The sequence below is a fragment of the Anastrepha ludens genome, chromosome 2, assembly GCF_028408465.1.
Source record: "Anastrepha ludens isolate Willacy chromosome 2, idAnaLude1.1, whole genome shotgun sequence".
Lineage (NCBI taxonomy): Eukaryota > Metazoa > Arthropoda > Insecta > Diptera > Tephritidae > Anastrepha > Anastrepha ludens.
Window position 1 is genome coordinate 152195142 of NC_071498.1, and position 13481 is coordinate 152208622.

The 13481-nt window shown below is 32.0% G+C and overlaps 2 protein-coding genes across 5 annotated transcripts in view; one reads left to right on the forward strand and one right to left on the reverse strand.

Annotated features, from left to right (window-relative positions):
* Positions 1 to 2442, reverse strand: part of LOC128855613 (probable Rho GTPase-activating protein CG5521) — a 37322-nt gene extending 34880 nt beyond the window's left edge. Inside the window, exon 1 of one of the 2 annotated variants that reach the window (XM_054090659.1) lies at positions 1791 to 2442. In XM_054090659.1, coding sequence (XP_053946634.1) covers positions 1791 to 1896 — 106 coding nt within the window. In that variant the 5' untranslated portion in view covers positions 1897 to 2442. The remainder of the gene's footprint in view (positions 1 to 1790) is intronic. The other variant, XM_054090660.1, reaches the window with a different exon arrangement.
* A 5872-nt stretch (positions 2443 to 8314) lies between these two features.
* Positions 8315 to 10427, forward strand: LOC128855615 (putative OPA3-like protein CG13603). Of its 3 annotated transcripts, XR_008453750.1 has the most exons (5): positions 8315 to 8548; positions 8773 to 8941; positions 9014 to 9156; positions 9671 to 10079; positions 10139 to 10427. XR_008453750.1 is itself a non-coding variant. In XM_054090663.1 (4 exons), exons 1-4 carry the CDS (start codon positions 8407 to 8409, stop codon positions 9991 to 9993), a joined length of 777 nt encoding a protein of 258 aa, XP_053946638.1. In that variant the 5' UTR covers positions 8315 to 8406; the 3' UTR covers positions 9994 to 10427. The 3 variants fall into 3 exon arrangements, 2 of the variants coding, with proteins under 2 accessions (XP_053946638.1, XP_053946639.1); XM_054090663.1 differs by having other exon boundaries at positions 9671 to 10427; XM_054090664.1 differs by lacking the exons at positions 9671 to 10079; positions 10139 to 10427 and adding an exon at positions 9420 to 9650.
* Positions 10428 to 13481: the final 3054 nt, after the last annotated feature.

Here is a 13481-nt window from a genome sequence, read left to right on the forward strand (position 1 = left end):
CTTAGCTGCACGTTATCTCAATTTATTAACAATATTGTGAAAGCAAGACGAGCCAAGCAAAGGGGTATGCTTGTGGCATTTATGATACTAATACCGAATGTTTTGAGTTTGATCCCACAAGCAGCAGAAACTATTTTTCAACGTTAAGTGAAGCCATGCGTCAGGCATTGGCAAAACCTCTGAGTGCATTTCTGGCATGAAAAAATGTTTTTTTAAATCAGTGACGGGGCATAAAAGTGTAGAGTTTTACATTTGTTAAAAAATGTTTAAACCGCATAGTACAATTTGAAGCGCAAACTGGGCCTATACCTGTAAAAATCATAAGCAGCATATTCATAGATATGTGTTTTTTCTATGCAATCACAGTTAGAAACAACATACGAGTACAAATCAACACACATACATACATAGTTGTCATGTATGCTTGTATATACCTATGCCCAAGTCATTTCTCGGCGTGCACACAAAGAATCAGAACAAATTAACTACTAGGTTGCCATAAAACCCAATCACAGTTAACTTAATGGAATTGGGATAGCGTCGCAAAGCATATACCTACATAAATATGTATGTGCATATATATGCGTGTGAGTACAAAAAACGATCGCAGCACCTGAAACTCAACACGACGAATTCAACCAAGAAATCATAACAAAACCAAAAAGTTTAATAGAACACATAGCGAAAGCGTGAAAAGGCCATGAAGGCTGGCAAACAGACAGACAGACATAGAGCCACGTTTGTCGTTGACGCCGATAACGCGAACAGCTGCCGCATGAAGTGGCAAAAAGCAAACAGCAAACAGCACAGCGCTAAGCTTTAATAAACATTCTATCTTTGAAGCATTGCGTCGTTTGTTGGCCACCGCCGAGTAACCAAGGGCAATGATTCCAGTGACACTCACATTCACGCACACATACCTATAACCAACCGCTTTACGAACGTTGGGCGCTTAACCATTTTGGCTTATGCCTGTATCGCCGGTGCACCACCAGAGGCTCGCAAGCAAGTTTATAGGTATGACCATTTCGTTCGCACAGATGCCAATTGGATGTACTATCATATGTATGTATGTATGTATAGTGTATATGCCTATACATACATAGATATATCAAGTACACTTGTTTGTAAGCACATTTGTAAAAACAACAACTAGCAACTACCTAACACTTATATTCTTTTACGCTTTTCGCGCTTAGTTTGTATTTCAATATATTTCAGTAGTACATAATTTGCATAAATTATTATTACGCTGTGATTTGCGCTGAATAAACTTTGGTGTAGTTGTCTATCGGCAATGTCTGGCCGCTTGATGGTAAACTGTGGAGAAAAGAAGGAAGTAAGTACAAGTGCTAAATGTGCTAAAAATATGGCCGCTAAGAAAGTGGTAAATAGAGACATATGCGGCTAAGCACGAGTATTCTAAAATGACCACAGTGAATTGTTAATAAGTTTTGTCTGTCTGTTATTGTCCAATTGCGGTTCGACGTTGTGGTTATGTTAGCAACCACGATTACCATTGTTATTGCGACTCTTTGAATACATCTGTTGGATATATTGAATGTCTTGAACGTAGGTTGACAAAGTTGTTTTCATGGATTTTACTCTATTTGTTTAATAAGAGCATATTTCTCGCCCACTCATCATGCAGAATACGATAGCAAATGAGCCCAGTTACCTGTCTACTTTGCCTACTTTAAAATTCAATGCAATGGTTTTGCTGTCAGTAGTTTTCAGCACTTAGTGTACTTTATATACTAAAATTATGAATGGATATTTTTTCCACCTACCTAAAATTGTACGTAAGTGACGCAAGCGGGATGCTGAATCCTTTTTACAATCTTGAAATTTTCCCGTGGACTTTTTTATATCCGCATGCGACTTTTTCGTAAACATCTTGTAGTTCCTACAAATAAGGGTTTACCACTACTCACAACCTCTTGTTATTGCCTCATCATACTCTGTATGCTGTACTATTCCGTACAGGTTACAAATGTATTCCTCGATTGGCCATTCGAGCACCCCATCTATTGAGGCTATAGAGAATAGTAGTATGCAAGCAATGCAAAGCCCCTTTGGAGGCATTGACTTCAGACAGGTGCGTATCCACTTCACTTGCCACTCACAATACCAGCTATTGCTCGTGGCTTTCTCGTTTTTGCTGGTTTTTCTTTTCTACTGCCACTTTTACTGCTAGCGAAAATCTTTTCACATTTTTTTCTTCACCCACTTTGAGACTTTCTTCGGATCACATATTTTTCAAACACATTTTTCACCAATATCTCTCACATTTTTCAATAATATTTTCTTAATTGTGGCACTTTACAACTTAGATTACAATACGCAGTAATTTTTATTAATTAAAAACACTTTTTTATAGTAAAATATTGGTTGCGAAAAACTCTACAGCGTAAAACTAAACCGAGCAGTGAGAAAATTGTTGACGTTTCTAACGAAAGAAAGGAGAAAAGAACAGTGTTGCAATTTAGTATTGACCAGTTGTGTAGGACAGTGAAGTTAAGTTAAGTAAACGTCACTATTAAATACTGTTAAATAGTAAGAATGTACAAATTATAGTAAAAATTAACACCTTCAACATATTTAATATTGTATTTTTGTATTTCCAGAGTTAATAAAAGCGCAAAAATTCTACTTTCAAGTATTAAATAAAATATAGGAACTACGCAATGATAGCAATGTCAACAATAGTGGTATTCACACCGGAACCGTTTCTTTGGTACTTCATACACACCCAATTCATTGCTTTGTTGCCGTTACTTGACAGTTTTAAGTAAATTTTGTTATTGTAAATCTAACGACAACGCACAAGCGCTCAAAAATGCAGCGCCGAAATGGCTAGTTGGAAATTTAGCCAGTAATTTTAAAAATACCAATCATGCAAAGAGCATTTGAAGTTCAAGCGTTAAATATAAGTTTAAAATTTAAAAAGTTAACTGAAATATAATAAATGAAGAACACAATTAAGTAAGTTATATAATATATTTTTGGTTCAAGCGGCATCACAATGGGCTATGAGTCTGTGTGTGTCTCACATCGGACAACAGCTTCAACTTAACCTATATTCTTAGCCAAAACTTTGATTCTTCAGGAATGGTTTCATCCAGTCGAGAGAGGGAAGCTAATTTTCAAGCACCAGAAGCCTGAAGAAAAATAAGAATGCCAAAGTACGAGTACATACCCACCGAAAATGTCATAATTATTTGTATACTTTTTTTTAATATCTATATATAAATTTTTGTTTTTTTTGTTTTTTTTTAATTGTTGTTGTGTAACACATTTGTCGAACTGCCAATTAGCAAACCGCCGAAGTAACGAAATTGGTGTAAGTACTCCTATTAGATGGTTTTTCGGTAAAGCCCTTAATAGCGCAAATACCTTTTATTTGGTTCCGATAGTCTGGTAAATTACTTCACAGCTGATTCAGTTTTATTGAAAAGTAAAGATGCCGCAAGAAAGCCCAAAATTCGACCATAACAATTCCACGCACGAGCTCACATATTAAAAAGGAATAGTTTAAATCAAATGATCAATATACAAACATCAGGAGAGGACTTTCCAGAACAGGAATGGGTTGTAGGGGATTCTGCATACTCCTTTAGTAACAGCTGTTTTTTGTAAGTGCATATGCATCTGCGCTTGACGTGGCTAATATCGTAATAACACCTTACTGAAATACTATCTTAATTCTCTTTTCAAAGACACTTAAATAACACCATTACAAAGTTCGACTATAACAATTTCACGCACGAGCTCACAACTAAATTACACCAATCAAAAGTCATATTCTGTATTTGCATTTATTCAAAGTTTCAGTTCGGACTTTGTTGATCCATATACTTTAAAAGTGTTATATACCTCTCTGGTGCTTTCGATGCTGGAATACGCCGTCTTTATTTGGAGATCTTATTATGCTGTCCATGTTAGTCGGCTTGAAAGTGTCCAGTAAACGATTGTGCGTTATACTTTGCATTATTTGAATTTCACTGATCCAATTCCATTGTATAAAAGTCGGTGCTAGCGATATTCCTGGTTATGGATGGTTAGAGCTAAGTATGCTTCCAATGCTCCGATTTCTAGAACTTTGAGAGAATTGAAATCGCTTTGAAATTATATTGGCCTAGATTTTTCTGCAACAAAGAACCATTTCGAATTGTTACTAAATGAATTTTTGAACTAAATTCTTAGTAATATTCATTCTCTGAAAATTATAAGAAATGCTACTTTTTCTTTCATTTATATTATTACAATAAAAATAGTTAAATATAAGTTCAATTTATTTTTGATTGAATTGACTGAATTTTAAGACTATTAAATGAATGAATAAGTAAATAAATAATACTTAACAATATCAACTCTCCAAAACTACGAACGACAAAATTGGGCACATTTTTGGCATACTAGAAGATCGTCTTCGCAGTCTAAAAGAAATCAGAGCAATTGGTGCCTTTTCTTAATTAATTTTTTCTCTGGTTACTCAACTGAAGATAATTTTTTTTTAGAACGGAAATGAAAAATAGAAATTTTTTTAGCAATATTTACTTTCGCTTTTACCTTCCCCAAACAACTAACAAATTCAAAAAATTCAGCTGCACGTTGAGTTGTCAAGTATCGGCATATTATCAGGTTGCTCGGATCATTGCAAGCTAGTGAGATAATTCTTTGATTTTATAAAAACTTAAAAAACATCCATAAAAACCTATCGACTAACAAATTAACCAGCTCGGTGTGAATACCACTAATATTTTATGTTTCCTCGTTTGTTCGTAAACAAACAAATTTCGTTCGTACGGTAGTTCCCAGATGACAGCAATAACACTGTGAGAAATATGCTACCAAATGTTGATATGATATTAATTGAGTAATTTCAATTACATATATTAATTATGTATTTCGTCTATATGTTTTAGATTACAGGCCTAGGGAGATATTTTGATTAAAATTTTTCTTTTGTTACGCATATTAATTGGGTTATTTCTAAGTAGTTTGCAATTATTGCTTAAGACGTAATAGTTCTTCCTTTTCAGATCCATATATATTACTCTAAAGTTATTGTATTCGCCTAAGTCCGTTCTAAGAAGCAGGAATGTAATGTTGTTAAGTGTAAATGATTTATGTCAGACAGCTGGTAATTAACGTTTGCACGAATATATGGCGGGTTCGTTAGTACTACTAAAACGAGTCTCTTCGGCAACGTATTCACTTGACATGTCATATTAAATGCAGAGGAATGTCACTAACAAAATTTAGCCGTATACAAACAAATCAGTTGTTTTGTAAGATGAATTTAATCTATTTAGTTCGTGATTCGACAATATTATTGACTAAAAAACAATGTTAGACAGACAATTAAATATGTTTAATGGAAAATAGAAATCAAAAACTATGAGAAATTTATTTCGTATTGATATCGCCTTATGTAGATTCTCCGCTTATATATATACAATACAAAACATCTGATTTGTGTTCATGCCACACAGCAAAAGTAGAGAGATGGCTGATTTCTGTCCGTTCTGGCAAGGCATTTGATTCCAGAAACAAAACAGATTTTCTTGACTTGAAACCAAACATTATGCTTCGATATGTACGAAAAAGATTTGGAAGTTGTTGCTAAAAAAAAAATAATAAGTATTTATTGGCGTGTACACTTCTGTTAGGTGTTTGGCCCAGCCTCTCCATCTATGTTGGCGTGCGTCTTGATGATGTTCCACAAACGCAAGGACCTACAGTTCTAAGCTGACTCCGAATGGCAAATGGTTTTTTATGAGCACCTTTCTCATGGCAAAAATACACTTGGATTTTAGAAAAAACTTTTTCTATTATTTTGTTGTTTCATACACGGAGATTCGAAACTACGCACTCCTGTCATGCAGTCATGCACCATCCTCTTTGGGTACGGCGGCCACTATATTAAAAAATAACATTCGTTAATACAGGGTGGCTGATGAAAGCCGCTACCAAAAAAAAATTTAATAACTTTTTTTCTTTTTAAGTTATCTGTTCCATTTTTGTTTTTATTTGCAGATTGATCTTTAAAATTTATTAAAATGGATAACTGGGACACGCAAACAAGAATTAGGATAGTCCGCCGCTATCACGCACTGGAGTCCGTAGTTTTGGTACAGAGAGAGTACAGGCGGATGTTTGGCGGCGATCCCCAGAGCAGATGGACCATAATGAGACTGGTGAATAATTTTGCTGAGCAAGGAACAGTCGCAAGAAGGCCTTATCATCGAAACCCACCAGTTCGGACGGAGGAAACGATCGCTGCTGTAGCTGGAGCTATACAAAGCAATCCAAGGGTTTCAACAAGAAGCTTATCTGCTCAAATTGGTGTCAGCCGACAGTCTTTGCAAACAATAATGCACAAAGATTTAGACTTATTTCCCTACAAAATTCAAATGGTTAACAAACTGAATGCAGCAGACTTGCCGATTCGCTTGGAATTTCGCCAGAAGATCCTGCAAATGGTGGAAGAAGACCAAAACATGTTAAACTGCCTTTTCATGTCTGATGAGACCCATTTCGATTTAAACGGCAATATGAACAAACAAAATTGTCGAATATGGAGTACTTCTAACCCACAGATACTCCACGAGACGGAATTGCATCCTCTTCGCGTGACAGTGTGGTGTGTCGGGCCTTATTTTTTTGGAGAAAATGGTCACACCGTTACGGTTACTGAAGACCGTGATTTGAAAATGCTGAAAGAATTTTTCTATCCAGAACTACGCCGAAAGAGAATTCCTTTCAACTTTGTGTGGTTTCAACAAGATGGGGCAACGTCTCACATAGCCCAGACTGTTATGACAGAGTTGCGACGAAAATTTCCCAATAAACTGATTTCAAGAAACTCCGAATTTCGTTGGCCCCGCAGGTCGCCTGACCTTACTGCACCTGACTTTTTCTTGTGGGGTTTATGTAAACAAGAAGTTTATAAAACAAAGCCAACACATTTGGATGAACTAAAACAATTCAATTATTTTTAAAACTAGTTAAGCTATATTTAATAAAATTTAATGACCTTCAACTTGAAAAAAAAATAAATGAATTCCATATACTAAAAAAAAAGTTATTTGAGTTTCTTAATATAGTAAAATTCATCAGCCACCCTGTATAAGAAACGGAAGCGATTTTTAGAAAACATAGCACACATTAATCTTTCAGGACAAATTTTGATTTTCTTGGCGAAATCTGGCCTATTTCTATACTCTTTTGAACTTTTATCAAGGATGCATTTGAATTGACTCAATTAATTTAAATTTTATTAAGTTTTTTAACATAATTCGATATAATACAAAACATCACCAATAAAAATTTGCGCAGTACAAAAAAATTCTTCACTAAGCAGTTCGATTTGCCGGATTTGCTGTACGGCAAAATAGAAAATTGCCATATTTTGTGCATGCCGGCCAAGGCGCATTCATTTAAGGTGGTGACACTAGACCAACAACAATGTTTTGTACTTTTGATTGTCACGGCAAAGTATTGGAAAAGTAGAATATAAACAATGAAATCGCCTGGTTTCATTTTGTGTTGACAGCCACAGCGAAAGAGAAAAAACAATTAAGCTGATTAAGAATGATAGAATACCAAGGTTTGATTTTGACAAATCTGACGTCAGCTCCCTTTGCAATACAGAACAAACGAAATTACTTGTTTGTGACGAAGAAGAGTAGGCGAAAGCAATGGAAATAACCAAACACCAGAAATTATACACACACACACATATATACACATACCTTCTTGCCAGGGCGTCATCCGCCTAAAAACGCAAACAAACTGCATTTGGAGGCTTTATTTTAGCACACGACACTTCGTTTGCATTAGTTTGATTAGTTTAAGTCTCACAAATCATAATACTACCAAGCCATTTACTGAATTTTATTTACCATGTAATTTCTCCTGCTTTTGTTTTGTATTGCGAACTGAGCTGACCTCAGGCTTGTCAAAATCGCGAAAAATAGAGTAACTGTTTTTCAATGGCTCCACCATAGATATTCACTTCGCCTTGGCGCCACCTTTAATAGATTCGCCTTGATGCCGGCGCAATGACGGCTATTTCTACTCTATGTTAAAAATATATTGCAATTGAAAATAACTCCCCAGATTAAATCGCAATAAATAAAAACTACTCCAATTTCCTACAAGGAGTAACTTTTATAGAATCTAAATTCTTTATTAGATGACTCAACCATCGCCTTAGAAAAGGTGAATTCGCCTTGGTCTTATCTTACCCGGAGTATGTACGTTCGGGTTAAGCTGCTGTCAGTGAGAAAAAAATAGCGATGGAGTCAGCTGTTTACGTAAATCGGTCATCATTTGCAAATCTATCCTTGCGGTTTTTTCACATAACACCAACATTATTCCAGAAATCCTTTCTGTAGAATGGCGATAGGCGCCTTTCCGGCTGCCAAATTAGGTGTTTTGGCTATAAAACAAATCAGCAAACCCATAGCGAACGTAATCAAGAGTAATGCCAAGCAAAGTCCCACTTTTCGCAAATATGTCTGCATGCCTCCGGCTCAGTGTAAGTATACCAAGGATTAAGTGATAAAACGCGCCTTTTTGCTGTGCAAAAAGCAAGCCTGTATTACACCTTCTAAATGCCATTCAATGACAAAGTGACTACATTTAAAATAGTGCAGAAAAGAGAGCCAGATGTAGACGCACCGATAGTGTAAAATAGGCGGACTTTTATTGCTGAGCTCGTCTTGTATATAAACTTTATTATTTATATTTCTCATTTTACAGTATATAACTGGGTTGAGGTGAAGACGAAAATGTGGGCGTTGAATCTCGGCAGACCGGTCGCCGTACCGCCGCTGAACGAGGCTATGGCTATTGAGCTGGGCGCGAATTTGCTTGGTGAAGCAATTATATTTGTGATAGGCGCGGGAGTGTTGATATTCGAATACACGCGGTTTGTATTAATTTCAAAAGTAATCTAGAACACCGAAAAATAATACATTTAAATGTGTTTTTTTTCTTTCAGTCAGTCTAGCAATGAAGCCAAAAAGCAAGAAACCCTACGGCAAGAAAAAGCTGAACTCGCATTGACACTGGCCGAAATGGGTTTCCGTTTAGAGCGGCAAGATGCACAAATAAGGGAAATGACACGGGCGCTGGCAGATTTAGGTAACTTGAATAATATTAAAAAAAATATCATGCTTGCTGATGATGCTTTGTTGTACGTTAGTGTTTCAATATTGTTTTTTTTTTTTATTAAAATTCGTTAATCATTTTTTGTTTACAAAAACTATACATTCATGATTTGTGTGCGGCCACTCTAAAGTTGATTGTCAAACATTAACTTCTTGTTTTTTGGTTTCGTTTCGTCCTAGACTTTTCGAATCAAATTGCTTCTTTTATAATGAACTCTTTGCAAATTTTTCCTTCAGGAAAACCTATCAGTACGCCAATTTTGCCCAACACAACAGACAATAAAGCGTCAGCGGCAAATGCTAAAGCAGCTTCTTCGCCTACTTCTTCTTCATTGAGCGCAGAAGCGCCCAATAAGATCGCTAGCAAACTGTCATGAAACAATCATACATAGATTACTAATAATTTATTTTCATAATTTCTACTCATTCATATTCATAATTTCTATTCATTCATTTTAAACACATCATTTCCAATTATCACCATATAGAATCCCGAAACATATTCAAATGGACCCGTGAAACAATTGCCGAATACCAGCCCTTCAACCCAAATACTCCAGATCAAACTAATACGATCGTAAAAGACTTCGATGGTGACTATGATCCAAAGGATGGCCTGCTCTATCGAGCGTTGAATTTCCTAGAGACGCGTGTTTTTATCGATGGAGACAAGAGCAAAAAACAATCGGCTGAACTGCTGTCTGCCGACAATGAATTGGATGTTAAACCATATGTAAATGTGGATAACAAGCAAGATCAAAATACTTTTGTTCCACAACAGCAACAACTAACGAAATCACAAGCGCAGTGACTAGCCGAAGAACGTGAAATATTGCAAATGAGAAATAAACTAGCACAGCTGGAATATGTGATTGAAACGGCTACCATACAAAAATAGTACCTACATTTCACAGCATTAACTTAAGCTTTTTTTAAGTACATTTAATATTATTTAGGTAGTTTGTTGCTCAGCTACAGTCACGCCTTTGTACATGTACAAGTTTTACAGTTCATCTCGATGTAGGATTTCATTTGTACCCGCGTTTTCAATTTGATCCCGAATCCATGAGGAAGTGCTATGTAATATCGCGAATGTGCATGTATGTATGTATGTACATACATATATTGTATACATTTGGGATTAAAATTTTGTAAATACTGCTTATTTAGTAGGACATAAAAAGTTGTTTGTTGCTTAAAATTTGAAAGAAGTTTTAAATAAATATGCACTTATTTATTGTGAAATATTTGTCGGTAAGTTTGTTAAAAATGATAGAAAAAGTTTTTCTAATAGCGGACGCTCCTCGGCGGCAATGGTAAAACCCCTGAGTATTCACTATTATTCAGTAACTTAATTTCTGCGAATTCGCTCTCAAAGAGCAAAATATCAAAAAAAAAAAAAAAAGTAGATGAATGCAAAACCAGTAACAATTTGCAAGTTTTACAAAGAGTTCTGATTAAATTGTTGGCGGGAAAAATCACTAAAATTTCAGTTAAGCTATGTACCTCGTATGAAGTTTTGAAAAAAAAAACAAAGGAAATTAAAAAAAATAAACGAAATTTAAAACATATAGAGGAAGTTAATAAAATAAAGGAAATATTTACAATATAAAGAAAATTAAAAAAAATATAAAAGAAGCTAAACTAAAATAAAAGAAAAAGTATAAAATAAAGAAAATTAAAAAAAATAATGGAACATAAAACAAAATAAAGGAAACTCAAAAAAAAAATAAACGAAATTTAAAACATATAAAGGAAGCTAAACAAAAATAAAGAAAAACTAAAAAATTAAGAAAATAAAAAAAAATAAAGGAAATTAAAAAATAAAGGAAATTAAAAATAAATGAAGGAAATTAAAGAAAATTTAAAAAAATTAAGGAAATTAAAAAAAAAAAGTTTAAAAAAATCAAGGGAAAATGAAAAAAATAAAGGAAATTAAAAAAATAAAAGAAATAAAAAATAAAGGAAATTAAAAATATAAAAGAAATGAAAAAAATAAAGGAAATTAAAAAAGGAGATTCAAAAAAGTAAAGGAAAATAAAGAAAAAAACGAAATTTAAAACATATAAAGGAAGCTAAAAAATATAGGGAAAATTAAAAAAATTAAGGATATTAAAAAATAATAAAGGAAATTAAAAATATAAAAGAAATTAAAAAATAAAGGAAATTAAAAAAAGGAGATTCAAAAAAATAAAGGAAAATAAAAAAAATAAACGAAATTTAAAACATATAAAGGAAGTTAAAAAAATAAAGGGAAAATTAAAAAAAAAAGAAAAATAAAAAAAATTAAGAAACTTAAAAAAATAAAGGAAATTAAAAAAAGGATTTTCAAAAAAATAAAGGAAAATAGAAAAAATAAACGAAATTTAAAACATATAAAGGAAGTTAAAAAAATAAAGGAAAATTAAAAAAATTAAGGAGATTAAAAAATAATAAAGGAAATTAAAAATATAAAAAAAAAATTAAAAAATAAAGAAAAACTAAAAAATTAAGAAAATAAAAAAAAATAAAGGAAATTAAAAAATAAAGGAAATTAAAAATAAATGAAGGAAATTAAAGAAAATTTAAAAAAATTAAGGAAATTAAAAAAAAAAAGTTTAAAAAAATCAAGGGAAAATGAAAAAAATAAAGGAAATTAAAAAAATAAAAGAAATAAAAAAAGGAGATTCAAAAAAGTAAAGGAAAATAAAGAAAAAAACGAAATTTAAAACATATAAAGGAAGCTAAAAAATATAGGGAAAATTAAAAAAATTAAGGATATTAAAAAATAATAAAGGAAATTAAAAATATAAAAGAAATTAAAAAATAAAGGAAATTAAAAAAAGGAGATTCAAAAAAATAAAGGAAAATAAAAAAAATAAACGAAATTTAAAACATATAAAGGAAGTTAAAAAAATAAAGGGAAAATTAAAAAAAAAAAGAAAAATAAAAAAAATTAAGAAACTTAAAAAAATAAAGGAAATTAAAAAAAGGATTTTCAAAAAAATAAAGGAAAATAGAAAAAATAAACGAAATTTAAAACATATAAAAGAAGTTAAAAAAATAAAGGAAAATTAAAAAAATTAAGGAGATTAAAAAATAACAAAGGAAATTAAAAATATAAAAAAAAAATTTAAAAATAAAGGAAATTAAAAAAAGGAGATTCAAAAAAATAAAGGAAAATAAAAAAAAAAATAAACGAAATTTAAAACATATAAAGGAAGTTAAAAAAATAAAGGGGAAATTAAAGAATAAAGGAAATTAAAAAAAATAAAGAAACTTAAAAAAATAAAAGAAATTAAAAAAATAAAAGAAATTAAAAAAAATACACACAATTTAAAACATATAAATGAAGCTAAGCTAAAATACAAGAAAAAGTAAAAAATAAAGGAAATTAAAAAAAAGGAAATTAAAATAAATAAAGGAAATAAAAAAATAATGGAACATAAAACAAAATAAAGGAAACTCAAAAAAAATAAACGAAATTTAAAACATATAAAGGAATCTAAACAAAAATAAAGGAAAAAGTAAAAAATAAAGGAAATCAAAAAAATAAAGGAAATTAAAATAAATAAAGGAAACTAAAAAATTAATAAACGAAATTTTAAACATATAAAGGATGTTAAACAGAATAAAGGAAATTTAAAAAAAAATTAAAGGAATAAAAAAAATAAAGGAGATAAAAAAAATAAAGGAAATTTAAAAAAAAATAGAGGAAATTAAAAAAATTAAGGAAATTAAAAAAAATAAAGGAAACTATAAAAAAAATAAAGGAAATTAAAAAAAGAAAATGAAATGCAAAATAACAATCTTAGCATCACATGATTTTATTTTGCCCACAACAATTTGTTCCACTTAATCGTCGCTGTCAGTTGAGTAAGAACATTCCATTAGCAATTATTTTGTTGTGGCAATCAAAGCCTTCTTAATATTTTCTTTACTTCCTTGTCTATGCATGTAGGTATGCCAAAGTAGTTAATAATTAAAAAGTACAAGCATAAAATACAAAATATACCTTCAATTATACATATACTGCACTTATTAGCCTTTTCCCTGGATTATATAGACAAAGAAATCAGCATTTTGCCGGCCAAGATGAGTTGTCACTACTAATCAACCCTCCGGTTCTACCAGAATGACTCATTCACATGGCAGTCGGTTCTACGTTACCGGAATGACTCGAGTTTTACCCGAGCAGCAGCGCCGCTTCAGTAAACTAGCCATGTCTAGTGAACCGTTTATCACCCTTCCGATTCCAACATTTCCAAAATCTATAAATTTCTGCAGGACCCCGATCTTCTACGACGTATATAAACCAGC